The 26,240-nt window shown below is 49.5% G+C and overlaps 6 protein-coding genes across 6 annotated transcripts; all 6 read left to right on the forward strand.

Moving 5' to 3' along the window:
* Positions 1-2,429: 2,429 nt before the first annotated feature.
* Positions 2,430-7,848, forward strand: LAESUDRAFT_660205 (cytochrome P450; the record flags this gene model as incomplete). The annotated part of the gene is made up of 13 exons (XM_040904857.1): positions 2,430-2,553; positions 2,611-2,743; positions 2,791-2,985; positions 3,038-3,177; positions 3,232-3,347; positions 6,731-6,845; positions 6,898-6,911; positions 6,960-7,117; positions 7,171-7,202; positions 7,248-7,329; positions 7,380-7,508; positions 7,564-7,707; positions 7,767-7,848. 13 exons carry the CDS (start codon positions 2,430-2,432, stop codon positions 7,846-7,848), a joined length of 1,464 nt encoding a protein of 487 aa, XP_040760917.1.
* A 916-nt stretch (positions 7,849-8,764) lies between these two features.
* LAESUDRAFT_729434 (cytochrome P450 monooxygenase) lies at positions 8,765-11,288 on the forward strand. Its single transcript, XM_040909629.1, has 13 exons — positions 8,765-9,197; positions 9,256-9,388; positions 9,435-9,629; positions 9,685-9,821; positions 9,890-10,005; positions 10,056-10,170; positions 10,222-10,235; positions 10,284-10,450; positions 10,504-10,526; positions 10,578-10,659; positions 10,708-10,836; positions 10,891-11,034; positions 11,094-11,288. Exons 1-13 carry the CDS (start codon positions 9,002-9,004, stop codon positions 11,173-11,175), a joined length of 1,533 nt encoding a protein of 510 aa, XP_040760918.1. The 5' UTR covers positions 8,765-9,001; the 3' UTR covers positions 11,176-11,288.
* A 481-nt stretch (positions 11,289-11,769) lies between these two features.
* On the forward strand, positions 11,770-13,414 carry LAESUDRAFT_751766 (WD40 repeat-like protein). The gene is made up of 2 exons (XM_040911684.1): positions 11,770-12,002; positions 12,061-13,414. The coding sequence occupies exons 1-2, from the start codon at positions 11,969-11,971 to the stop codon at positions 13,296-13,298; spliced, it is 1,272 nt and encodes a 423-aa protein (XP_040760919.1). The 5' UTR covers positions 11,770-11,968; the 3' UTR covers positions 13,299-13,414.
* Positions 13,415-14,836: 1,422 nt separating this feature from the next.
* On the forward strand, positions 14,837-17,271 carry LAESUDRAFT_376145 (cytochrome P450). The gene is made up of 15 exons (XM_040902227.1): positions 14,837-14,916; positions 14,986-15,100; positions 15,156-15,278; positions 15,327-15,459; positions 15,512-15,706; positions 15,761-15,909; positions 15,983-16,098; positions 16,148-16,256; positions 16,312-16,325; positions 16,375-16,541; positions 16,598-16,620; positions 16,677-16,758; positions 16,810-16,938; positions 16,991-17,134; positions 17,188-17,271. The coding sequence occupies exons 2-14, from the start codon at positions 15,052-15,054 to the stop codon at positions 17,028-17,030; spliced, it is 1,329 nt and encodes a 442-aa protein (XP_040760920.1). The 5' UTR covers positions 14,837-14,916; positions 14,986-15,051; the 3' UTR covers positions 17,031-17,134; positions 17,188-17,271.
* A 1,133-nt stretch (positions 17,272-18,404) lies between these two features.
* On the forward strand, positions 18,405-20,751 carry LAESUDRAFT_729437 (cytochrome P450). The gene is made up of 13 exons (XM_040909630.1): positions 18,405-18,625; positions 18,674-18,806; positions 18,857-19,051; positions 19,101-19,249; positions 19,318-19,436; positions 19,486-19,603; positions 19,664-19,677; positions 19,729-19,895; positions 19,947-19,969; positions 20,029-20,110; positions 20,160-20,288; positions 20,346-20,489; positions 20,538-20,751. Exons 1-13 carry the CDS (start codon positions 18,424-18,426, stop codon positions 20,626-20,628), a joined length of 1,566 nt encoding a protein of 521 aa, XP_040760921.1. The 5' UTR covers positions 18,405-18,423; the 3' UTR covers positions 20,629-20,751.
* Positions 20,752-22,124: 1,373 nt separating this feature from the next.
* LAESUDRAFT_729438 (cytochrome P450) lies at positions 22,125-24,867 on the forward strand. The gene is made up of 14 exons (XM_040909631.1): positions 22,125-22,254; positions 22,315-22,601; positions 22,652-22,784; positions 22,846-23,040; positions 23,091-23,239; positions 23,323-23,438; positions 23,485-23,602; positions 23,661-23,674; positions 23,725-23,891; positions 23,945-23,967; positions 24,017-24,098; positions 24,150-24,278; positions 24,334-24,477; positions 24,542-24,867. The coding sequence occupies exons 2-14, from the start codon at positions 22,397-22,399 to the stop codon at positions 24,627-24,629; spliced, it is 1,563 nt and encodes a 520-aa protein (XP_040760922.1). The 5' UTR covers positions 22,125-22,254; positions 22,315-22,396; the 3' UTR covers positions 24,630-24,867.
* Positions 24,868-26,240: the final 1,373 nt, after the last annotated feature.

Raw genomic sequence — 26,240 nt, forward strand, 5'->3', positions numbered from 1 at the left:
TACAAAGCCAAAGCTCGACCGGGACGCTGTGGCGCGTGTCTGAATACTCAGCCTTCTGGAGACTAAGGAAGATACTCGGAATATTATGATGCTGCGGCTCTCGTAATTGGCTTCGCTTCTCTGTCCCGGATCCTCTTCCACATGAACTGCCTTCCATTGCATCCCGGCCCAAGGCGTCTGCCGCTCGTATCGCTTGATCGACCTTCGCTGAATGGTCCAAGTAGTGTGGTTGCTTTCTTCGCGAAGACCATCAGATCGATATTAGTCAAAGTATCCGATGGATAACTTACTGGCCATGCTCAACAGAAGGTGAGTCGTCTGATGATGCCATGTACCAGTACTCGACGCTCTGACAGCACGTCTGTCTCATCTCCCAATCTCTTGACCGTACCTTACGGAGAGTAAAGCGGCAACATCGTGGCTACCACCGAACAGCGTTGTTCACCAGGAACACTTTGAATGATATTTGCCCTCTGCGAGAGAGGAACGCACGAAACTTCTGGTTGAAACCGCACCGTTCTGGCTGAGGCGGTATTGAATATATCAATAGGCTTTTAACCAATTACTCCCCAAATCCCAAGTTACTTGCTTACGTCCATCCGAATGTACAGGCATAATGCTGCTGGTGATAGACTACGGCTTTTGGAACGACCATTTCACCCACACGGCGAAGGTGACGAATTATCACTTTGCAAGCTGGCGCAGCGGACCCGACGCTTGTGGACTCTCTATCGTATTATGCGCCAAATGGTTGCTAGATACAACAGGTCCGTGCTGTGGCTGCGCTCACGGTTTGTGACAATGGGACATTTACGTTCGTGGTTTCCGGGGGCAGAGTTCAAGCACTGGGGCTGGAGATCTGGCCTGCAAACACGATTGCATGAGATGTGCTGCTCGAACGAGCCAAGAAAAGCATGGTATACGCACTCTCAAGAGGGTCGATGCATCCGCGATGCTGAGGGAATCCGTGGGCACTTGGGATATCCAAGCTTTCCCTTATTCGCAATTCTCGACGTGCTGGGAATGTCAGCGCAATAGTCTACCACAACACAGGATGAGCCGGAAATCAGAGATGCTGCTGCGGTGCTGTTCGGAGCTAAGTTCCCTCTATATCTTGTACACCTTCTGAAAACTGATGCGGATCCAGTTTGGTAACTTCGCGTCCAACGACCCAATGCTCATTTGCTATGGCTCCGCCCATACACTGATAAGTCCTGAACAGCCGAGCTCTCGTGTCCCAGAGAATAAAGTATGGTCTCTATGACCAGCTTACGCATCATACCCTGGTCCGGAGTTAGAAGATCCCTCACCAATTGAAACACGTAGCTTGCGAATTCGGGTGCCTAGGATGTACTGTTGCTCACGTTTGTTATAGGCCTACTGTACTGGCCAATCGAAGATGACAAATGCCGTGACTAATGTATCTGCTGCATGACGAACGTTGCCGATCTACTTTAAAATAGATGTGACTTGAGGCGTAACGGGTGCAATACACATTCAATTGTCCCTGAATCAAGGCTAGACATCATGTTGCTTCGCGATAGCTGAGTCATGTTTCGCTTAATCGTTTGCGGTCATTGGTTCACTTTGCTCATTGATACAGATTGGTGCCAGCCTCGTTTTCACGGCCATCTGCCGCTTCGCATGGCTACCACAACGAATTTGTAAGAAACCCCAATCCCTGTCCCATTAACTTTCCCTGACGCTATCTTTTGTGGCGGTGGAGAAAGCGCTGGATAAACGAACGTTGCCGAAGTACAAGAAGGGACTTACGCATCTGGACTCGATATATCCTGTGAGGAGTTCAGACTCGGCAGTTGTTCATGATGGCTCGAGAAAACAGCTCCTCTCATTTCCAGCATGCAGCTTGCATTTTCTGCAGGATGGTCAGCCAACGCTGTGTCCATTCTCATATAAGTACTGTCGACTGCAGTCATGAACAACCAGCCACCTATATCCGACACTGAGCGTCACCATGCTGCAGATACGTCATGTAGAACGACACACGAGGGACAATCTTCTTCCATAGACCCCATGGTCCATTCAACATAGTTGACATGATCACGAGGATGTCTCCTAATGCAAATGCAAACGATATCGTGCGGAATTGATACCGAAGTCCTGACTTCGATAGTCATTCATTACGTGCACTATACATTCGTTTTTGATCAATTCCGTTTTCTGCAGGCTTCTTGGTCTCGCCTCCGAGCATTCCACGGAGGGAAAAGTAGGGATCTTAAATCGGATCGTTGCTGCCTCATCGAGACTAGGATTGATCAGTCGCTACGCCGTCGACATGTATAAAGGAGAGTATGGGCTAGCATTGCAAGTTGTCGGTAGTTGCTCTCATCGAGAACATGAATCGTCACGTATGGGCTGGCTGAGCCACACTCTTTCTGCTTGTGATATGGCTCATCTATAAGAGCTACATGGATCGCAAGCGTCGCCTTCCGTTACCGCCTGGTCCGAGTCGTCTACCCTTCGTCGGGAATGTCCTTCAAATCCCCTTCGATTACCAGCATGTTACCTTTGCAAACTGGAAGAAGCAGTATGGTATGTTCTGTGACGCTCGAATAGAGGATGGCCTACTAAACTGACGTCTGAACATAGGGGATCTTATCTACGCGCGCGCGTTCCAACAAGACGTAGTAGTCCTCAATTCTACCAAGGCTGCCCGGGATCTATTGGAGAAACGGGGTCAAAAATACTCTGATCGGCCACGCATGGTCATGTTCAATGAGTTGTATGTGATTCAGTCAAGCATGGTTGAAACGTTTACAATGTCCACAGATTATACGCCTTCTATCCCGCCTTGCCAACCATGCCATATGGAGAACGATGGCGCCAACACCGTGGCTGGTACCAAATGGCCCTCCAAAGTAGTGCTGCACAGGGCAGCTACCATTCCTTGCAGCAGAAACAGTCGCGAAGGTTCTTCGTGGAGTTGATTCACAGCCCGCAAGCTTTCATGTCTCATGTCAACAGGTTTGCATGGGAAAAACGATTTCATATTCAAGTTGTGATTCTAATATATAAGTAGATTGATTGGTTCCACATTGCTGGAGATAGGTTACGGATATGACGATGATGAGTTTGTACGAATGGCCGAAAAGGTCAATGTTGGCGTGTTCGAATCAGGTGGTCCTGGTGCGACCTTGGTGGATTTCTTCCCTGTCCGTATGTCGCAGCCATTTATCGTGAATTCGGTCAATTCTACATCGTCCTCGACAGTGAAATACTTGCCAACCTGGTTACCAGGTGCAGGCTTCAAACGCAAAGCCTTGGAGGTCAGAGATGCTGGTGTTATATCAAGGACGATCCCATTTGAGCGAGTCAAGCGAGAAATGGTGCGTCTGTATAAGGTCAACCTGCATACGCAACTTACAGTAACCGCAGGCGTCCGGATTGCCAGGTCTTCGTTTGTGCGGAGCATCCTTGAGAAGGCCGATCAGTCAGATTTGACGACGTTCGAGTACGACGTAAAGGGCGCTGCAGCGACGCTTTATGGAGGTAAGAATACTACCCCGATCATTGCGTACTTACAAGACTAATGCACTCCGAGCTGGAACGGACACGGTAGCAGCCAGAATCATGTAATTTGTATTGAACTCATCGCTTTCTAGACCGTCACTACAATCACGTCGTTTATTCTTGCTATGGTGTTAAATCCGACGGTGTTTGACAAGGCGCAAGCTGAGATGGACACTGTGATTGGGGATTCACGGCTTCCAATCTTGGATGATTGAGACTCTCTACCCTATCTCGAGTGCATCGTGAAGGAGACATACCGGTCAGTGTCCACAACGTATAACACTCCTACTAAAATGACCCACCCAACACCTAGCTGGGCGCCTCCCGTACCTTTAGGCATGTCTAATCTGTTGACAGTTGTTGATAACCACTGACACCGTCGGGAAACTTTGCCTCATTCGCTGATGGAGGACGACGAATACTGAGGCTACCATATTCCGGCTGGAGCTACGATCTTACCGAACGTATGGTACGTGGCTGAGCTGATTGATGTGTATCGTAGCTAACATGTCATAGGGCAATGACGCGCGATCTGGATATCTATCCCGATCCAGAGATCTTCCGTCCAGAGCGCTTTCAAGATATAAACCCAGATGTTGCGGACCTGATGGATCCGCGAAGATTAGTGTTCGGGTTCGGCAGGCGGTAAGTGATAGGTCTCAACGTGAGATTATAAATGGTGTCATGGCCGCTCTCGTACAGACTCTGCCCTGGCCGGGTTCTCGCAGATTCGAGCATCTGGCTGGCAGCTGCAGGCATCGTGGCGACTATGACAGTTTCCAAGGCGCGCGACGCCTCTGGGAACGAGATTACGCCGTCGGCAGCCTTCTTTTCGGGTACGGTTAGTTGCGTGAGGCATGTTGCGATGACGTATCAATCGAAGCTTAACTGGGAGCTAGTCATCCGAAACCCTTCCAGTGTGACATCCTGCCTAGATCTGAGAAGGTTATAAGCTTGATCATGGACGAAGAAGCCAGATAACCGCTGGGTACCCTCGGTTGTTAACTAAGTTCTGAACATGACACACAATGTGATGAAACTAGGTTCTCTGTGTTCCATTGCCAGACTTGCTGACAGACTCAGAGTGGGAAGCGAAGCCACCAAACGTTGACGAAAGCTGATGTTGTCTTCAATCTTAAGACTCAAATCGCCCAACTTCCGCATCAACTATCGTAATTCTTTCGACCTGACATGGCGAGTAAATGATCAACCGAGATTGTAAAGTGCATCTGGACCAGTAATGCACTGTCAGGCTGTCAAGAGACGTCCTCAGCTGACTGTTATCTTCATAATCTAGGTTCGCGAACAGCTGGTTCTGATATTCGCTGAATGAAAGGTCTGCATCGACGGCTATCGCTTCCATGATCTGCCCCGCCTTGTTCTCATATTGGCATATCGGCAAGAACTCTGCGCATGTGCAAGCCCAGGTTGACATGATTGGTCCTATCCCTGCTGCTTGAAAGCTAAAGATCGATTTCTTGTAGCGAGTTCAGAGTCTTCAGATGTGCTCAAGCGCAAGAAGCGTATGGAGACCTTCTTTGTAGGTCTGCAGCCAGAGATGAGTCATTTTTATCCACGCAGAGCAGATTCGAGGAGCGCAGCACTTTTCTCATCCTCATTAGCAGCGCAAGCGGTGTTACATGAATCTCGACACTCACTGCGCGGGAGGTTGACTTACGTCAAGATGTACATATGATGTCGGTTCGGAACACTTCAAAACTATTCCTCAGTGCTCTAGGAATGCTCACGCGTCTGATACTGTTCCTGACTGTGAGTACAATCATCAGCCCTGTGATAAGATTCGCATCTGAGTGCACCCGATTCATATGAGAGAACTTGGTCATACGTGCTATTACGAGGAGGTTCAATGCCGAATCTCGGAAGGTACGTCTTCGCCTGTGCTTCGTGTTACCAGCAACATTCGCTCAATTTTGGCAAGACAAATCGTGCAGCACAATGCAATACATTCGTTACAGAACTAATTTCAACATCTGGTCTTCTCGCCTGTCTCGCAGAATGAAGTTCTATACATGTGATGTGGAATTCTTCCGGCCACCTGTTCTCGTGAGTATAAAGGCGTAGGGATGTGCAGAGGGTCGTTGCAGCTTGAGAGCATCATCACACACTCATTTCCTGCCATGGATCATCAGATAGGGGTGGCCTGTCTGGCATTTCTGCTGATTCTCGTTCGATTGGTCTACGTCAGCTATATCACTCCAAGGCGTCGTCTTCCATTACCGCCGGGCCCGAGTCGTCTGCCCCTCCTCGGGAACGTTCATCAAGTGCCGTTCGATTACCAACACTTCAACTTTGCAAAATGGAGGAAGAAATATGGTCAGCGTCGACAATCATGAGGTTCAGAGAAAGCATAATTCATGCTGACGCCTATATCACGATTAGGGGACATTATTTACGCTCGCGTTTTTCAAAAGGACCTCATTGTTCTCAATTCTGTCAAAGCCGCACGAGATTTTTTAGAGAAGCGTGGCCACAAGTACTCCGACAGACCAAGGTTTGTGATGTTCAACGAGTTGTAAGTAGTCCGCACAGGCTCGCTATTTTTTGTATCAATTGATGATGCGCTTAGGTTGTATGTGTTCTATCCTTGCTTAGCAACGATGCCGTATGGAGAGCGGTGGCGTCGACATCGTGGTTGGTATCAGGCGGCTATCCAGACTAGGTCCGCACTAGATGGTTATCGCCCACTCCAAAGAAAGAGATGCGAAAGCTCCTGATGGCATTAGTCCGCAAACCTGAAGCCTTCTTATGTCACATCAGCAGGTTCGCTCATGAGCAGCTCATGCTCACCTGTGCTTGATGCTCACCCTAACACAGGAGTGCAGGCGTTACATTACTGGAGATAGGATATGGATATTGTGACGATGATTTCATCCAGATGAGTGAGAAGGTCAACACCGACATATTCGAATCAGGCGCTGCTGGAGCCACCGTGGTGGACTTCTTTCCTGTCTGTGAGTAGCAGTACGTTTTGGTTTGAAACACAATGCGAAAGCTTTGACAATAACCCTCAATAGTGAGATTTATTCCTGCATGGATGCCAGGTGCAGGGTTCAAGCGCAAGACCATTGAGATCGAAGAAGCAGGTCGCATTGCGAGAACTATTCCGTTTGAATGAGTGAAAAGTAATATGGTGAGTTCCCAAAGTTAGTATATGATGAGCGTGTGCTTACAAGAGTAGTTATCTGGCGTCGCCAGGCCTTCCTTCGCGCAAACCCTGCTTGAGAAGGCGGATGGGTCACATACCGAGTCGTTTGAATTCGATCTTATGGGTGCCGCGGCGACACTGTATGGAGGTAAGAGTGGTGTCAGGCGCATCTCATATACACCAGGCTGATATGCTCGAAGCTGGCACGGACACGGTAATGGTAAAATCCGCTGTAACATGGCTTCCGCTTATCGTCCTTTAGACTGTGGCTACGATCACGTCGTTCCTGCTTGCCATGGTGCTCAACCCAGCCGTCTTCGATAAAGTGCAAGCTGAGATGGATGCCGTTGTCCATAACAGACGGCTTCGTGATAGAGATTCTTTGCCATATCTCGAGTGCGTCCTGAAAGAGGTATACCGGTGAGTTTTATACTTACTTCTTGAAGCTGCTGTTGAAATCGTGCAATGGGTAGGTGGTTCGCTCCTGTGCCTTTAGTTACGTTCTGTCAGCTGTGTATCCCACCTGATGACTATTTACCGCGTCTGCTAGGTCTTCCTCATTCGCTCGTGGATGCCGATGGATTCGAAGGTTACTACATTCCTGCGGGAGCTACCGTCCTAGCGAACATATGGTGAGCCGGAACTAGTCACGTCTATGGTGTCATGATCTGATGTGCAACAGGGCGATGACCCGTGATCCAGAGATCTATTATGATCCTGAAGTTTTCCGTCCAGAGCGATTTCAAGATGTTCAGCCAGACATGGCTGACCTGATGGATGCACGTAAGCTCGTGTTTGGATTCGGCAGGCGGTAAGCGATGATCTTCGGACATGGATAACCAATTGCTCATCGTCCTCTACTGTAGAATCTGCCCGGGACGTTCTCTCGCAGAGTCAAATGTTTGGCTGGTAGCTGCAGGTATCATGGCGACGATGACAGTTCGCAAGGCTCGCGATGCCTTTGGCAACGAAATGATACCCTCAGTGACATTTCTTTCAGGTACGGTCAGGTGCGTGTAATCTGTCGTGCATGTGTTACTTCAGGGTGTGAAAACTGACAAACGGCCAGTCATCCGATGCCCTTCCAGTGCGACGTCCGACCTCGATCTGAACAGACGGTGGCTCTCATTATGAAAGACAAAATCGGATAAACACGCGGGACCGCAGCTTACTTCAAGTGACTCCAACCTTTCAGCTTAATGACGAACGATTCTATGCCTTCTACACGATTCTATGCCTTCTACACTGTATACGGATGATGGAATGTAATGCATCCAGCGCCTTGTGAGCACACCTTTGACCAACGATACAGACTTGAATTCGAACCACGCAGGAGCGGAAGAACCTGACTTGTGACATGAAAGCGTGAAATTCGAGAGGACTCATAAAAATCCACTCCTCTTCATGCTTTAATTTTGTACCCTGCATCGAATTCCTGCTTGATGTTCAATCTTTTCGACTGAGTTATTAGCAGTGATTTCAGGTCAGCAGGAAATTTGTAACATGTCACCTTTTGAACCCATTGCGAACACCAAGAATCGTTTCGGCGCATGCAGATTGCTTATCATGGCTAATTATGCTTGCAGTGCTCGATACCCCTGGTTCCCGACGTGAAGAGAATTCCCGGTAGATATCATTCCTGGATGGGCAGTGAGTGAATACTCTCAAATGCCCCGGTCAGAATAGCACCTCCCTTAGCTCATGGTTACTCATCAGTGACGCATGCGATGTTCAGCTATATGCTTGCGAGTGCACCGTTCTGGACCCTGCCATTGGATCATCGTTCCGAAGCTTCCGAGTCTCCTCAGATGTTATCACTCCACGTGAGAGTCAGTGATTCCTGCGATGATATTGAGAACGGCTTCATTCCTGCTCGAGTCCAAACCTTTTAAGCACAATGAATGGCGGTATTAGACAGTTGAGCGCTTGAGCGCCGTACCTCCGTGATTTCCGATCATTAAGTAAGCCTACCATGACACTTCTAACCCGTCTAGCCTTTATTCGCTAACGAATGACCTTCAAGGCAGCCTTGGCTGCTCACCAGGCCACCTTATGCGGGAGATACTGCGGGGACGTGTAGATTGAGCTGATCTGATGACGCGCTCAATTCAACTACTCTCTACAGCTCCCGCATATTGCAGCCTTCGCGGGCGTCTGCATCGACTTTCCGCGCAGTGATTTTATCTCTTTTAAAGGTTATGTTGTCGAGACTGCGTGAAGCGTGCGATCACGATTCACAAGCCACTCAAGCACTCGAGGCACGGTCTCAGCCAACATTATCCACCGTATTGATTTCATCCAGAAATGGATCGTCAGCTATGGGTTGCCTGTGTGGCAATTCTCCTGATACTCATTCGGCTACTCCATCTCAGCTACGTCAATGGCAAGCGTCGCCTTCCGCTACCACCAGGCCCAGACGGTTTGCCATTGATAGGGAGTGTCCTTCAAGTTCCTTTCGATTATCAGCACGTCACGTTTGCGAAGTGGAGGAAGCAGTATGGTTCGTACCACAGATCCTACATCAATACCTTTTCTCTCAATTCTTTGCATCCACGCAGGAGATATTATCCACGCTCGCTTCTTTCAGAAGGATGTTATCATTCTTAACTCTGTTAGAAGTGCACGAGATTTGCTGGATAAACGGGGCCAGAAATACTCCGACCGACCGCGTCTTGTAATGTTCAATGAGTTGTAAGCAGTCACAGATCTCGCGGGCGTCATGTAACACTCTACATAGGATGTACGTTTTCCACCCCAATTTATCCACGATGCGTTACGGGGAACGTTGGCGTCAGCATCGCGGCTGGTATCAAACAGCGCTTCAAACTCGGAATGCGTTGAACAGTTATCAACCCCTGCAGGAGAAGGAGGCACGGAAGTTTTTATCCGCCTTGACCTGCACCCCTGATGTTTTCATTTCGCATATCAGCAGGTTCGTGGATGTCGCATATGCCTTTTGAGTCTCTGCTAACATCTTAACTGTGCAGGTTTGCCGGTTCCACACTGCTGCAGATAGCTTATGGCTATAGCGACGACGAATTCATTCATATGGCAGACAAGGTCAACACTGATATCATGGAAGTTGGAGGTGCAGGCGCAACGGTAGTGGACTTCTTCCCCATCTGTGAGTAACTGCTCCTTTAATATTGTTATCTCGATATACTTGAAGTCGCATTTAATGACAATTGACAGTGAAATATCTGCCGACATGGATGCCAGGAACAGGATTCAAGCGCAAAGCCTTGCAGGCCAGAGATGCAGGCCTCATCTCAAGAACTGTTCCATTTGAGCGGGTTAAAAAGGACATCGTATGGATAAGCACGTTGTTGTTGATGCGCTCAATTCACATCAGTCACAGGCGTCTGGAACCGCCAAACCTTCTTTCACCCGCAACCTTCTCGAGAAGAACGCCTCCGTCGACTCTGAATCATTCGAGTTTGAAGTCAAAGGGGCAGCCTCGGTGATTTATGGAGGTGAGAACATACAAGGATTTCGTACTCATCTCAAGACTGACTCGCGTCTAGCTGGGACAGACACGGTGATCACATATCGTGGTGTAATCTTTAATCTGCTTATCATGTCCTAGACCATCACCTCAATCACTATATTCGTCCTTGCCATGGTGCTCAACCCGGAAGTATACAAAAAGGCGCAGGCAGAGCTGGATGATGTGGTTGGAAGAAAGCGGCTGCCGAATCTCAGCGACAGAAACTCCTTGCCGTATCTAGACTGTGTATTGAAAGAGGTATACCGGTAAGTGACTGCGCGTACGTTCACTGCTGTTGTTGACGGACTGCACTCGCCAGTTGGGGCTCTCCTGTTCCTCTAGGCAGGTCGTCTCAGTTGTCGGCATTTGGTGAGAATTGACAGCATCCATAAGGCTTGCCACATGGGCTAGTGGAAGACGATGAGTACCGCGGCTACCATATACCCAGAGGAGCGATGGTCTTAGCAAACATCTGGTCCGTAGTATAGCGCAGATCAGACCCACATCGCTGACCAGACATCAGGGCGATGGGGCGTGATCCGGAAGTCTATCCTGATCCGGAGATATTCAGTCCAGAGCGTTACCAAAACGTCCAGCCAGACGTTGAAGATCTGATGGATCCACGGAAAACGATTTTCGGCTTCGGGAGGCGGTGAGTGTAATATTAAGGATGCAATGTGGTTGCCCTTACATGCTATTGTGTCAGTATCTGTCCTGGCCGTCTTCTTGCGGATGCGAGCGTCTGGATAGCGGCTGCAAGCATCCTGGCAACGATGACAATAAGCAAGGCTCATGATGCCAATGGCAACGAAATTGTGCCGGAGGCAGCCTTCGTCTCCGGAACAGTCATGTGAGTACATTTCGCATTGATGATCGATGACGCTCGGATGAGGTCTCATCGGAAGCCAGTCATCCGAAACCCTTCCAATGCGACATTCGACCACGGTCTGCGGAAGCTATGAACCTGATCATGACAGAGGCCCATGAATAAGCGGTGAGGCCCTGTGTCGAGTAAGACCTTATTGACATGTTCATTACTCGTCCATGATGTATGATTAGTGATGTTATCATATCATTTTACACTGCGAGTGATACATAGCTGCCAATCACGCATGAGCGGACACATACAGGGACATGAGACTAAAATGTTGCACATTGTCGTAGTTTCGACGTTTATCACGATGTGACACCCACACAACCTTCATCCGCCGGGAGTGGCTCTGGCACTCTTCATACAACCCAGAATATCCATCGACCAGGTTCCTCAATTTTTTTGCTGTGGTTCGAACGATAATGATCGTTCCATTTCTTACAGCACAGCCTCACACATCGCTAGGATCTCGGTTTGGGCCATATAGTACTGCGAGCGGCTTATATTGGTGGACACAAAACCTGCTCCTTTGTGGCCGTGGCCACCGCACAAATGCTCGGCTGTGGATCGGCATTGGTTAAAAAGCGGTGAAGGTGCCACTCGGATAAAACGCACGGCAGGCACTCCCAACTATGATCTATTGTTTTGCCACAAATTGAACCTTCGTGCCATCATCGATCATGGCCCAAGCGTGATCGGCTGTGTCAGCCTTGTTTTCTGTCTTATGTGGCATTCTCATCCGTGGCCATAATGGAAGTGGACAAAGGGAGCACCTCGCGTCGTGTGTTTGTATAAAGACCAGGCCTTTTGCGGTTCACCACGAGCAACACCCTCGAACTGCATTTCCATCCGAAGGACGACATCTCCTTCTCATATATCGTCAGCACTCCCAAGCTCCCCCCGGCTTCGAGTTATGCAGCCAATGATAGAAGTCACTGAAGAAGGATGTCAGTAACGTCCACTGTGTCTGCTCGCCATTCTATTACTGACCAATTAGCCATGCAGGTGTCCAGAGGACGTCAAATGATACTCACCCGGTTTCCGAAAGCGCCATTGCAAACGCTCACGAAGAGAACTCTGATAGAATTCAAGTCCCCCCAGACAGCGACAGGGCCCTCAATGACCCTTCGGAGGATACGACGAGAGGCGATCGCAATGAGAGGACAGAGTCGATGGTTCCCGCTCCGGTCGTCCGCCATATCCAAGGAACTAGACTGCAAGCTCCGCCCGACGCCAACTTCTTCTCTCTTGCTTCCCTGGCGGTCTCCCCTGACGGGAGATACGTCGCAGTAGGCTCCGAACAAGGCTTCGTCTTCGTGTGGTATGCCGTCACCCGGGAGCTAATGTATCGCTTCGGGGATCACATTAATCCCGTCTACGCTCTGGAGTTCTCACCAGACAGCTCGGTTTTGGCGTCCAGTTCACGCGGATGGATTGTTGTTCTGTTCGATGTTGCCAGAGGGACAACAAAGCTGGCTGTTCATTCGAGCGATGAAGTTTCGTTCCATTTCTTCGCGTGGACCAGTGATGGGCGCACACTCGCATCGGCCTCAATGCGATCCATGATTTGCCTCTGGGACATCGATGCCGACCCACCGTGTATGCGTGCACAATGCAAAGGCTGTTTCGCTGCAACCATGGGGATAGCCTTCTCACCTGACAACTCAAAGCTTATGAGCACCTGCGCAGATGTGTCCGTATATATGTGGGACACTCAGAGCGGGACCTTGCTCAGCAAATCCAGCGATCCAGATTATGATGGCATCATTTTAGTGGCTGCTTTCTCTCCCGATGGACGGCGTGTCCTGACGGGCGATGGTGGTGGCGATGCTCGTATTTGGAGCGTCGACACTGGCGAGGTGCTGACAACCATCCCGCAACTCCCCATCGAAGTGTCGGCGGTGACGTGGTCTCCAGATGGGAAGCGAGCAATGAGCGCATGCAACGAGGGTGTCGTGAACACCAGCTACCCAGACGAAGATGGACGCGTGGATTCAGTGCATTTGGACGGCGTGGATCGCTGGCCAGTTTTCTCGAGCGACGGGAAGTTTATCACGACATGCGGAACGGACGGCGACATGAGGATCTGGAGGGTCGACGATGGGGCACTAATGGCAATTCTACATGGACAAAGCCGACCTCCTCTATTCATAAAATGGTCTCCTGATGGCTCGATCATCGTTACGGGCGAGCTCGACGGCTTAGTGATGCTGTGGGATGTATCGGAGGTAGATGATGCCTGACCACAGTATTGTGATATGAGGGACGTGGATAAGAAATATAAGATGGCGGGAAGCGTGCGTAGTCATTGCTATACGTATTCAGGTAGCCGGCGGAACGTTCGTAATACTATGAAAACGAATATCTTTCATTTTATGACCCTGGTAACATTGGAAAGCGTGTGCGTACATTCCTAAGACTCGGGGATAATTCCCTTGAAATTCAAGCCACTCACATCCCAGACGGAGGAAGAGGAGGTGCCCAGTGACCAACTCCCGACCGCCACCATTAATGAAGCTGATCATGACTATAAGCACACGAGCAGCGGTGACACATGGTACTATGGGTTGATCATCGTCGAGGTACCAAAATTGAAAACGAACAAATTCCCCCATGTCTGCGATTTCTGCCAAAGACTATCCTAGCTGCCTGGATGACAATACTTACGAGCGTCGACAATATGGACCTGGCCGCGATCAGGCACGCGTCAGCTATATCGTCATGTTGTATAAAACTGGCAACGGATGCGGCAACTTCGATCTTCCTATCCTTAATATCACACAACGCATCAGCGAAGAAAGTCGCCCGAGCATCGCAGAAATGCCCTTCACAACCTCCCACTTCACAAGCGCGGTTTACGCCATGAGCGCCAATCCAAGCACCTCTCCGCTGCTTCTTCCAAGTGTGAGCAGCGCACACACGGACCCATCCCCCCTCATTTCTTTCTCAATGCACCATGCGGAGCACATAAAGGTTGCGCAGAGACGGGATAGAAAAGTCGTACGACGTCCGGGCATGTGACGGAAGAATGTGCACAAACTCACTTCCAGAAATCTCCAAGATGGCCGCAGCGGAGCCTAATAGACCCTCGCCTCGCAAATGATTAGTATAAAGAGCATTTGCGAATGGCCCGATGAAAGTACTCTCTGCACTGTTCTAGATTGCGATATCGGTATCACCATAGTGTATGGGCAGGTCCTTGCACGTTCAGCCCGAATGGGAGCTTAAATAGCCAGGAATACGCACCACTTTGCTGCAGAACATCCGGGAAAGACTAGAAACGGCAATGCGATTCTCTCACCGCCCAAAGTATCCAATAGCGTCCACGTCGCGGCTTGTCGCATGTGCTCGCGACATTTTCAAAAGCACGGCAGCAAGAGACTGATGCAAAAAATAAGATACGCCCTATGCATTGAGATAAGCACGTCATCGTATACATCCCGGCTCTACTGGCCCATCAACATGAGTTCTTTGACATTCGAGGCAAAAGCTCACCCAATATGTACCTGTAACTGCCGTCGTCTGAAAGTCCACCGCACAAAATAGAGGATTGAAAAAGCTACAATAGCAACTGCGTATGCTCAAATGGTGAGTGGTTTTGCCTTGAGCAGGTCTTGCAGTGAATATGACATGTTTCGAGCCGATAGTAGTCACAGGTCAGCGAACGCGCGGACTTGGGTTTTCGCACGCTTGTGGCTGGACATGTACCCCAGCTTGTGCGCGCTTGTGGCGCAGTTTTCGCGCTGGCAGGCCATTGGTCCCCGTGTATCCTTCCCCCTTCCTCTGTGCTTCGTTGAGTTAGAGCTCTGAATCAAGCGAAGTACCCGCCAGTATAATAAAACGCACCCGGCTGAGTGTCGAGTAATGGATTTTACGCCATTGATCTCCCATCCGGCCTGATGCTCCGATGCCGCGCCTTCTCTCACGCAGTTGTTGACCGGCTCTACACCTGCGGGTTCTTCGCCGTTGGGATACAAATATACGATACCGGTTGCGATGCCCCTTCACTTCTATCATGGTCTTTCCTCCGGACCCCATGCCATACGTTAGCATCACCGTCGTGCTTATCGTTGTCTCACTTCTCGCGTTCCCTCTCGTAGTACAGCGGAGTAGTAAAGGCAGGCTACCGCCTGGCCCAAAGCAACTTCCGATCATAGGAAGTGCACATCATATTCCACTGCAGTATAAGCAGAATACACTTGCAGAGCTGGGAAAGAAATTCGGTGAGCTCTATGATCGTTTTATTTCGTCCTCTGCTCAACGAACGACAGGAGATGTGATCTATATACGCACTCTTTGGAAACACACGGTTGTCTTGAATTCTGTGCGCGCAGCGCGCGAGCTGCTGGAGAAGCGCGGGTCTACATACTCGGATCGACCGCACTTTGTGCTGATAAGCGAACTGTGCGCAACGAGATCGAAATTTATTGCCTTCACTAAAACGTTGGCATCTCAGAATCGAAGCGTTCGAGCCTCATCTCCCTCTAATGCCATACGGGGAACAGTGGCGAAGGCATCGAAAGTGGTTTCAGATGACGTTGTCAACTAGGGTCGCGCTCGATAGCTATCGCCCTCTACAGCAGCGAGAGGTGGTAAAGTTCCTTGCGAACCTGCTCGAGAACCCTCAAGGATTTGCATCCCATCTGAAGAGGTACATCTATCTCGCTTTAACATTTGATTAGTTGTTCATGAGCGATTCCAACAGATATGCGGCTGGAGTGCTCATGGAGATCAGCTATGGACATACTGTCACGTCCACTGATGATGAATACATTCGCATGGCTGACAAGGCGATGACAGAGATCAGTGAACTCCATGGGCTGTCCATTATCGTACTGAACTTCCTTCCGATTCGTGAGCACACTCGTTTTCATCTGTATAAAATGAGTGCATCGTGTTGACAGCGACACCTGTTATTTTGCAATAGTCAAGCACACCCCGACGTGGCTCCCAGGTGCTGGTTTCAAGCGCGAGGCGTTGAGACTTAAACGCGTAACGTTTGATGCGATGAACATTCCTTTCGAGATCGTCAAAACTGAAATGGTGTCTTGCTATCATTACGTCCTATCGGTCTCTAGTAACGCATTTCTAGGCTGCTGGGACGGCAAAACCCTCATTCGTCAGAAACTTGTTGCTTTCGGATTCCCAATCTTCAAGCGATGAGCAAGAAATCAGAGCAAGCGCCGCTGTGATCTACCTAGGTAAATGAGAACGATGGTTGAATCAATCCTATGCTGATCGCAACCGGCCATCCAGCCGGGATTGATACGGTTCGTCGATAATTCGGCAGAAATTTTCGTGCTGACGGGCATGCCGCAGACCGCTACCTTGTTGACTACGTTGATCCTAGCCATGGTGCTGAACCCTCAGGTGTACCGGAAGGCTCAGGCTGAGATGGACGCTGTGGTTGGACCTGCACGGCTCCCGAATTCTGAAGACAGACCGATGCTACCCTACCTTGAATGTATATTGAAGGAAGCCCTCCGGTGCGTCGTGCATTTACCCATTGACTTGCTCTGTATTGATTCCGGCGCCTGGCTAGATGGAGCTGTCCAGCGCCTATAGGTGAGTTGTTGGCGCTATGTCTATTGGAATCACTCATTCCTTCCATGATTCACCAGGCGTACCACATCAAGTGTCCCAGGATGATGAATATCGCGGCTATCACATACCGAAAGGCTCGACGGTTATATCAAACATATGGTAGGCCATCCCAAGCATTGTGTAACAAGACGTGTCTGATCAAATACACAGGGCTATGTCACGAGACGCAGTGACGTACCCGGATCCCGAAGCCTTCAATCCTGACCGTTTCCGTGAGGACGCCGACGACACGGATGGCATCCTCGATCCGCACATATATACTTTTGGGTTCGGGCGAAGGTGGTGCATCTTGCCACAGGCACATCACGAAAGCTAATCGACCTAAACATAGGATTTGTCCCGGACGTTGGCTAGCCGATTCGAGCGCATAGCTTGTAACGGCAAATTTGATAGCGTCTATGGATATTGACAGGACTCGTGACTCAGCGGGGGAAGAGATCATTCCTGTTCCAGCGTTCGCCGCAGGAAGCATCAGGTAAGGAATGACGCCTGTAGAGAAAGTTTCACGAGGGTACTGAACTCTGTTAGGCATCCGAGGCCGTTCCCGTGCAACATCAAGCCGCGCTCCGAGCAAATTGCACAAATGATTATACAGATGAACGCTAGGAAGGATTGAGCTGGAGACTCTTTGACAATGATAGGCACATGTCTCCACTGTATCGCAAGAGACCGTGACTACAGGTTGATGTCACTTCGAATTGCGAACGTCACTTGCTGGACGAGCTGGGGTTGGAATAATGCTCTATCCCACTACAGCGGACGGATTATGCCACAGATTGCGTATGGGCAGACGCGAACTGTCATATGCATGGAACATGAAGATAATATAACTGCCGATGTATTCGACGTGAGCCCCGGTCGGCCATTGCGATTGAGGCGCGCATTGACTTGTGCTTTTCTGGAGATCCTCTAGTCTTATCCGCTCGTCTGGCCGCGATGGGGTTATCTACCCATGACCCGGCTTCCGGAGAAATGGGACGAATAACGTTTCGGACATTCAAATCAGACAGCGCTAAGTCATTCAATTCACTGCGGCGCCAGTCGCTCAGACTGCCACCGGCTGCAATCGAGGACGACATGCATCGGTATGCTGAATTGCCGAGACTCGGTATATGGAAGACACGGTCTGTCGAGATACATAGATATTTCACATTTCGGAGCCTTCTAACGCAAAATCCGGGCACATTTCGGTCACCGGTGGAGAGAGGCACACATACGCAATGACCATGCGCAAACAGCATGTGAATGCTTCAGGAGCTTACGCAACAAGTCGAGAAAAAAGGCCGTAACGCTAGCTCCTCTTTCTCTGTTCAAAAGATAATCCAGTGAGATTGCGGGAAGCTGGTGTAGTACGCATCCATGTCTATACGTACCCGTTTGCCATTTAGCGCCCGTTGATTATCTTGTATCCAGGGAAGTCGGTCAAGGTCGGTCTCAGCCGATCCTAGAACGCCAAGAATCACTTCAGATGTGTTATCAGTGACTGCTGCTGATAAGTTCCCATTGAAAAAAAAACCAATTATCCGCGCTTCTTCACGTCGCATGCGGGCCAGGTACTTTAATCCCGCATTGACCCCTCACATGGCGGTATGAAGTCCGTAAAGCCGGTGATTAACTGTCACCGGGACTTTCTGGCCGACGCGGTGATATGTATTGCCTTTAGTATGTCGCTCTGAGGCAAAATTGTCTTCACAGGAATCGCAGTAAATTCTCACAGCTTGAGTATAAATAAAAAACCTATCAATCTCGCTGCCTCGCAGCACCATGGCTTTCGACCTGACATCTTACATCGGAGCGACCATTTGCTGTCTTACCATCCTATTGCTTGCCTTCTCTCGCATTTCGAAGCACAGACCAAAGAGATATCTACCGCCTGGGCCGAGGGGCCTCCCCCTAGTAGGAAATGCTCTTCAGATCCCATTCGAGTATCAACAGGATAAATTCGCTGAATGGACCAACATATATGGTGCGCACTCTCGGCTTTGAAGCTTGCGCAGCACTGAATTGACATCAGGGGATGTCATTTATGTGCGCGTCTTACAGAAACACATCGTCATCTTGAATTCGGCGCGCGCCGCGCGTGATCTGCTAGAAAAGCGCGGCGCGATGTATTCGGACAGGCCGCGCTTTGTGCTGTTCAATGAATTGTGAGCACTGGGCATCGGCGGGTTCATGGCAACTAACTGTAGTATCTCAGAATCGAGAGCTTCAAACCCAACATGGCTCTGCTGTCCTATGGCGATGAATGGCGGAAACATCGGAAGTGGTTCCAGATGACGCTTTCCAGCAGAGTCTCCCTCGACAGTTATCGTCCAATGCAGCGGCGAGAAGTGGTTATATTGCTCTCAAATATGCTTCAAACGCCCCATGATTTCGCATCGCACATCAAGCGGTAGGTCTGTCCTTCGCACGCACAGAAACAGCTCCTTATTCTCGAACAGGTACGCAGCCGGAGTGCTCATGGAAATCAGCTACGGCCACACCGTCACCTCCGTGGACGACAAGTTCATTCGCATGGCAGACGAAGCTGGGGCTGAGATCCTCGAAATTGGCGGTGCAGGCTCCGCTCTTGTGGACTTCTTTCCCGTGTGTAAGCACAATCTTCTTCGCATTGTAATCCAAGCCTGCTGACTATCGTGCCCGTTATTGGCAACATAGTCAAATATGTGCCGACATGGTTACCGGGCCCGGGGAGCTTCAAGCGCAGAGCACTCGAGCTCGGGCAGTTCACGAGGAATACGATGAGCCTACCGTACGAGAATGTCAAGGCCGAGATGGTGCTGCGCATTTATCATATCTCATCGAACGCCACTTACACGTCTGCAGGCTTCCGGATCTGCCAGACCCTCGTTTGTAAGCAAACGGCTTCAGGAGGCTTCCCACCCTGCATGTAGGGCAGAGGATGAGGATCGAATTAGAGCAGGTGCTGCTGTGATATATCAAGGTATGAAATATTTTTGTCCTGACCGTCGCTGAGACTCATTGAATCTGATGGTCCTTTCAGCCGGAATCGATACGGTTGGTCCCACATTTGTCAAATTTCGCAGCGCTTATCAAAACCGGTTCCAGACTGCTACTCTCCTGACGTCATTTGTTCTTGCCATGGTGCTTTACCCTGAGGTGTATCGAAAGGCTCAGGCAGAGATGGACATCTTGGTTAGGCAAGCAAGGCTTCCGAACCCGGACGACAGGGCTATGTTGCCATATCTGGAATGCGTTTTGAAGGAGGTGCTTCGGTACGTTCCTAAATAGTGTGTCTGGCTTTATCCAACATACTCTCACCACAGATGGTGCTGTCCCGCACCGCTTGGTGAGTGTGGCACGTTCACTGAAAGAAAAACAGTATCCTCATGCTCTTTTCTTGTTGAGGTGTACCACATTATGTCTCTCAAGGTGACCAATACCGCGATCACTATATCCCGGGAGGTACAATGATAATCCCCAATATCTGGTAGGGTCTCTAGCATTACGGACTGACAGACGTCTGAACAAATCTGCAGGGCCATGACGCGAGACGCGGATGTGTATCCAGACCCAGAAGTCTTCAATCCTGATAGGTTCCGCGAATTTACCGATGACACAGAAGACGCACTCGATCCGCGTACAATTGTTTTCGGGTTCGGAAGAAGGTAACGTGTACAGCTATAGTACTAAACACTTCATTCGAGCTCATCTCTCGTTTGCAGGATCTGTCCTGGCCGTTTGCTGGCGGACTCAAATGCGTGGCTGGTGGCGGCAAATCTTGTGGCAACCATGGATATCCGACGAGAATATGATTCATCCGGTCAGGAAATCATTCCAGTACCGGTGTTTACTTCGGGGACTGTTAGGTAGGACTCCCCGGGACGCATGTTATATATTGCTCACTCGACCTACAGACACCCGCGCTCATTCCTTTGCAAGATCCATCCGCGTTCGAACAAAGCAGTGCAGACTATCAGAGAGTCAAATGATGAAGTGGAAGCTTGAGAATCCCATGTTTCAATGTGTCTCACTATCGAGTGACACTATGCCGATGTAGTAAAGTCCATAAAATTCTGACACTTTATACCAATGCTGTTGCGCTTGAACTGCTCAGGCAGCTGAATGGCACTGTTTGTTAGCTCTTGGAGTTCTCGTTATCATGTCGAAGCTTGTATGATCGCCGGAATGCCAGCCTACATGTCAACTGATCGCGTGTTCCTCGCGCCCATCACACGTCTGCGGCCTTCAAGCATCTGAACATCAAGATGCTTGCATCAAATCGTAGAAAATGGATACTATATGATGATCGATGACACCGGGGGCATGAGCCCATGATTCCGCCGGGAACATTTTGGACACATCACGATAATAGTCACAATGTAACTCTAATGTTACTGATGTAAACATCACGGAATGATTTGAATTATTTCGAGTGAGCTCATTGTGGAATAATAGTGATTAGTATTCAGAAAGACACCAGGATGAGACAACAATTTTGCTCTGGCCAGCATTCATATGATATATTGGGTTCATTTTGAATGGATCTTAAGGGTACATTACAAATGTGATCAACGTGATGTTACGATGAGTACCAGAATGCTTTCCATCATGTGCCGGCTGGAATCATCTTGAACACATCGGGGGTGTCCTAATATGGTTAGCACATTACTATATATAGTAATAACAATTATGCGATCATGATGAATCCATTGGGAACATCTTGAAAACATCATGGCCACTCACAGGTATCATTTGAGATTTTCTCACAAGAAACATTTAGGATGCTATCACAATAATGCTTAAATGCTGTCATCTGCAGCATTGGGGTCTCATTCTTGCATCTTTATGAATGCTATCAAAATTGTGCCGCAATGTTGATGCTTAAAACATTTTAAAACATTCAAAATGATATCAAAATGTATGTGCTAAAAACATTGCATAATTATTTGGACTGTCATTACAATGTGTCCAAAATGTTTTGGGCAGAATCATGGGCCCATGCCCCCGGTGTGAGCGATCAATGTCACCGAGTGGCTCGGGTAAGCACCAAGCGCCGAGCAGCCATGGCCATTTTCGCGTCGCTTGCTGTCATGTTCTTACATACTTACAACCATGTTCCAGCTTCTCACTTATCTTGACAATTCTGGCGACGGAGATACTGAAACGACGAAATGAAGCCTGCCAGCGTTGAGGACTGAAATTCTAGCCAGTAGCCCCGGCCGAGCTCTCCGTCTACTACTAGTAGCAAATGCGACCGCGCATACTTTCCGAGTCTCAACATGGTGAGTCCCACGATACCGTTGTTCCAGCACACGGGAGAAACATGATACCTAAACAGTGAAGGTCGGCACTCGTGTCGACCCAAGAAAAGCACGCTTGTCTACAATAGGTCAACCACGAGAGTTCCTTCTAGCTCATCCAGTGTATTCATGAATACCTAAAGGCGGGCGCGATATTCAGCAACACTATGATAAAACGCCCTCTCACGTCCCCGCATGCAATAGAGAACGCTACTCAGCGTCACGGATATGCTTCTCGTATCCGATAGACGCCTCCTAGCGGTTCAACATCGATGCCCATGGTTGGTCAGATATGGCACCACCAGCGGACCGGGGTCATTCCTATCATCTCGTGAATTTTTCCTTGCCCTTGTGACAATGGGGACAGGTAGCATTGAATCCGCAGGTCCAGCGCGCCTATGGTCCGGCCCTTGGTCCAGACTCCAGTATAAAGAGGCTCTTGACAGTCCTCCAAGTCATCTCATTACGAAACGATGACTACCCTCCTTTCGACGCCATCTGTGAGTCCGGTGCTCATATGTGTCGTGCTGCTCTGTCTGGCACTCCTCCGCTCTTGGGTACGAGCGAAAGGCCGACACCTGCCTCCTGGCCCGAAGCGACTTCCTATTATCGGCAATGCCCTTCAGGTACCGCTCGAATGCCAGGAGCTTACTTTTGCCGAATGGGGCAGCAGATTCGGTAAGCTCTGCTCGCACAAGCGTTGCCAGCAGCTACTCAGGCGGAAGCAGGGGATGTCATCTATGCACGCTTGTTTCAGAAACACGTCATTGTGCTCAACTCCGTGCATGCTGCTCGTGAGTTGTTGGAGAAACGTGGTGCGATATATTCAGATAGGCCTCGCTTCGTCATGTTTGCCGAACTGTGCGTTGCATGCAACCTTCCGGATTATCGTGATCGTTATCTGTGACGTGTCATGTTTCAGAATCAAGGCATTTCACCCGAATATGAGTCTCATGAACTACGGCGATGCTTGGCGTCAACAGCGGAAGTGGTTCCAGACGACCATCTCAACCAGGACTGCGCTAGACAGCTTCCAGCCAGTTCAGCAGCGAGAAGTGGTGCAGTTCCTTTCCGAGCTGCTTCGAACACCTCAAGACTTCGCGTCGCACATTAAGAGGTCAGCGGATTCTGTTAAGTGCATCGAGGATACTAACGTTGGAAGAGTAGGTTTACGGCCGGCATCTTATTCGAGATCAGCTACGGACATACCGTCACGTCCAATGATGACGATCTGGTGGTTAAGGCAGACGAAACCATAACGGGAATTCTTGAAGCCGGCGGAGCCGGCTCGACTTTGGTCGACTTCGCTCCAATATGTAGGGGTTGCGTCATGCTTCTGATACCTATCCGTCCCGTGCAATCGGGCGCTGACCCTTCTTCCTTTCGAACATATCAACAGTGCAGTATATTCCAGCGTGGCTGCCAGGTGCGGGATTCAAACGCAATGCCTTGAAGCTGAGGCGGTCGGCATTTGAAGCCATGAACGTCCCGTTCATGAGGGTAAAGGAGGAGATGGTACGGTTGCTTTGCTAGTTGCGTCACAATGTCTGAACAGATCCAGGCATGTGGCGTTGCGAAACCGTCGTATGTGAGCAGACTGCTCGAGGAAACATCCAACAGTCCTACCCGTGTCGAGAGCGAAAATATAATCAGGGCAGGCGCAGCCCTTATGTATGAAGGTAAGAGCAATAATGGAAAACATCCGGAACAGTTTCTCAGTACACGTTCGTTTATCAGCTGGCATCGATACCGTCGGTATTGCTCTCTTACAATTGAATCGAGGCTCACAGGGCAATTTCAGACCGCTACGACGATCACGTCATTTTTCTTAGCCATGACTTTGTTCCCCGATGTCTATCGGAAGGCTCAGGCAGAGATGGATACAGTCGTCAGTCGTTCACGGCTCCCAACCCATGCTGACAGACCCTCGCTGCCCTACCTGGAGAGCGTGTTGAAGGAGACGTTCCGGTACCCTCCCGCTCGTCTCTATTAATGTTCACTAATTGCTCTCATCGTCTTAGTTGGACCACTCCCGTTCCTCTTGGCGAGTAGCATTCAAGGCTCAGCAGAAGGCATAATTGACCCTTTTGCAGGACTGCCTCATCAAGTCACTGGTGATGATGAATATCGCGGATACTACATTCCTGGAGGATCTATGATCATAGCGAACATTTGGTAGGCGCTTTCTTCACATTCACGGTAAGATATGTCTTATTGGTCTGCTAGGGGTATGAGCCGAGACCCGGGTATGTTTCCTGCGCCAGAGGTTTTTGACCCAGACCGCTTTTGCAAGACTGTCGAGGATAGGGAAGGTGTACTCGATCCTTCTACATTTGTGTTTGGGTTTGGACGGAGGTAGGACATCTATCCGTCAGTGTGCATTATGTATTGGCGCTCACATCGACTGAAGGGTCTGCCCTGGCCGCATGCTCGCCGACTCGAGTGTCTGGCTAATTGCAGCGAATTTAGTAGCGACCATGGATATCGGAAGGGAACGAGATGAAGCAGGACGGGAGGTCATCCCTGTCCCAGAGTTCGTACCCGGGACTGTAAGGTGAGAGTCGGATCTAGCGTTGATCAGCAGCTTTGTGCACAAAACTAACTATGCAAACACGTAGGCACCCGAAGCCGTTCCTCTGTAGCATCAAACCTCGACACAGCAAGGTGTCTCAGCTGATCTCCCAAGTCAGCATTGACAGCAAGTGACGAATCGAGAGCAGAATTGTAGGGCTTTTACGTACCTGTTGAAAGGCTATTAGTTCGAATTGTAGGAATATATCTCGCGATCAGGCGCGCCCTGGACGCGAACGTTTGGTCGCGCGGAACCTATGATTTTCCTCGTCCCTTCTGTTGCTCCTGGACGTCTTGAATGCATTGAAATCTGATGTCACTTGCCTCGTTCACTACATGTTTTTCACGTCGATATGATGTATTTGGCGCAGCGCTCTAGGAGCAGTCCTGCCAGATGTGCAGAATCGTCGTCGGCATCACACGGCAGACATGATGCGATTTATAAATGTGGAAAATAGTGTGGGAATGTCGGCTGATGTCTTACATTTGTGGCAAAGGTTTGCCAATGTAGCATTTAATCAGCAAATGGTGTACATCCGCAGCCAAAGTGAAACATTTTAGACATGAAATGCCATTCTTGCAAACATTTGTCACATGTGTAAGAAATCAGTCGACATTCACACACAATTTCCCACATTGATAAATCGCATCATGTCTGCCGTGTCAGCCTGCAGCGTTAAACATGCGTGATCCGTGACCCGTGACGCATCACACTTCTGAGCCTGCGAACATCCTTTGAACATCTAAATATCGGTATGCTTGCATCACATCGGCGATCTTGAAAAAAAGGAAGCGCTAGCGATCAATGTCATTGATGTCGATGAGCGGCTCTGTTGGATGAGAGCGTCAACGTCACGCATTTTCGTGCGTCGCTGTCACGCTCTTACCCTTCTCACAGGCTTCGACAATTTTGGCGACGGAGATCCTCAAATCACGAAACGAAATCTTTCGGCGTTGAAGACTGAAATTCGAGTCAGTGACCTCGGCGAAGCTCTCCATCTATACTAAATGCGACCGCACAACGTGTGCACTACGCTTATGTGGCTTCTCCAAGGCCAGGGCTGCTCCCTAGCGTCAAATGTGTGAGTTGACTCAGCATTGGAACGTCCGCATTGCATCCGGGTGACTGACATTCGCTTTTAGGCTCCGTCTGATTTTTCACGGGTATATGCTCAAATAGACATTGTGGTTGCGGTCGCTCTTTTCGCCATGCTGACTATGACTAGCACGTGTAGCGGCCAGACAGAGTGGATGCATTGTGCGTCTCGACATGGTGAGTTCCACAATATTGTTACTTCAGTAAATGGGAGAAACATGACCCCCTATTCAATGAAGGTCCACGCTCATGACAACCCCAGAAAAGGACACTTGTCTACAATAGGTAAATGAAAATCCCTTCTAGCTCGTCCAGTGTATCCACGAATATCCAAAGGCAAGCACAATCTTCAGCGTATCACGATAAAGCGCCCTTGCATGTCACGCACGCAATAGAGAATGCTAGGCATGTTCTGGAATTATGAAACAGCTAGATACGGCGATATTGATATGCTTTTCTCTTTATCGGATAGAAGCATGAACCTCATTGTGATTCATCGATCCCCACAGGTTAGTCAGATGTGGCGGCACCTAGCGGAGCGGAGTCATCCTTCACATCTCCTGATTTATTCAACAATGCTTTGCCTTTGTGTCAATCGGGAAACAGGTGGAAAAGTGGCGTTGCATCCACATGCATACGCAGCAGGTCCA

Source organism: Laetiporus sulphureus (genome assembly GCF_001632365.1).
Source record: "Laetiporus sulphureus 93-53 unplaced genomic scaffold LAESUscaffold_42, whole genome shotgun sequence".
Classification (NCBI taxonomy): domain Eukaryota; kingdom Fungi; phylum Basidiomycota; class Agaricomycetes; order Polyporales; family Laetiporaceae; genus Laetiporus; species Laetiporus sulphureus.